Source organism: Aspergillus alliaceus (genome assembly GCF_009176365.1).
Source record: "Aspergillus alliaceus strain CBS 536.65 unplaced genomic scaffold BDW43scaffold_253, whole genome shotgun sequence".
NCBI classification, from domain to species: Eukaryota; Fungi; Ascomycota; class Eurotiomycetes; order Eurotiales; family Aspergillaceae; genus Aspergillus; species Aspergillus alliaceus.
Genome location: NW_022474936.1, coordinates 27 through 1,093, shown reverse-complemented (window position 1 = coordinate 1,093; position 1,067 = coordinate 27). Strand labels below are relative to the sequence as shown.

At 53.7% G+C, this 1,067-nt stretch overlaps 1 protein-coding gene across 1 annotated transcript; it reads left to right on the top strand.

The window, feature by feature from the left end:
- Nucleotides 1-232: 232 nt before the first annotated feature.
- Nucleotides 233-859, top strand: BDW43DRAFT_317551 (uncharacterized protein; the record flags this gene model as incomplete). Its single annotated transcript, XM_032048548.1, has 1 exon — nt 233-859. The coding sequence occupies one exon, from the start codon at nt 233-235 to the stop codon at nt 857-859; it is 627 nt and encodes a 208-aa protein (XP_031893626.1).
- Nucleotides 860-1,067: the final 208 nt, after the last annotated feature.

The window sequence follows — 1,067 nt, the reverse complement described above, 5'->3', positions numbered from 1 at the left end:
AACGGTGGATGGATATTGTTGACAGCAGTGCCGGGATACCGATGTTGATGAGATCCCGTGTGAAGGATGTGATCCCGATTGGGCGGCGCAAGAATCCAGGGTTTCCCCCCCAGGTGATCGAGGGGGATGATGAGACCAGTTCCAGCGCCCCCCCAGCGATGCCCCGTCACCGCGAATCGTCCCGCCGTCCACCGTTCCCCCCAGGGCCCATCGCGAGACCGTCCCCAGGGCCATGGACGGTGTAGATCACACGTCCCGTCCCCAGCCGTTATCCCGCCAGGATGAGAGATCGCCGGATGGCATGGCACCAGTTGGCATCAGGGAATGGCAGCGACAGCACGTGCAGATCCAACAGCGGGAGCATGATTCCCAGCAACGGTTGAACAAGGAGTTTATCGAAGGAGAGGCCGGGCAATGGATGTGGCGATGTTATATATGTATCACGGCCGGCCGGGAACGGCACGAGTATGAGTTGATATTTTGTCGGGGACCCCGGAGTGCCATTGCCAAAGAATGGATGCGGAGCATCCGAAAGGTTGGGTTCCAGTTTGCCGAATTCAGCGCATGTTTTTGGTGTTATATGCCCCAGTCCATATGCCAGGGATGGCGGACCGGCAGAAGAGATTGTGCGTACCGGGATGTATTATTACCCATGGTGGCGATGATGTTGTATGGACCGTGGGCCGAGCGGGTGCAACCATTATGGCAACAGCGGTTGGCGAGCCATGGGGCCGACAGTCAGGTTATTCGGTTTTTTGGACAGGCCACCGAGGGGGTTCAGGGCCAGCACAACCAGTTATTCACGTCGTTTTGTTGGTTACGCCGGATATGCATGGAGTTGGAGCAGAGCAAGACATAGCCATTGTTACATTCAATTACCCAATAGAATTGATTCCCATCCATATAAATATATTTTGTAATAACCCATAACCCCGTCCAGATATTGATATTATACAGTTAGTAATAGGTTTTATATAGCCCAGATTGATTATTACATTCACAGACCCGTTTATAGGGTTCGATCCATCCCGTTCATGACCAGTCAGGCCAGGCACCCGGGTATTCAG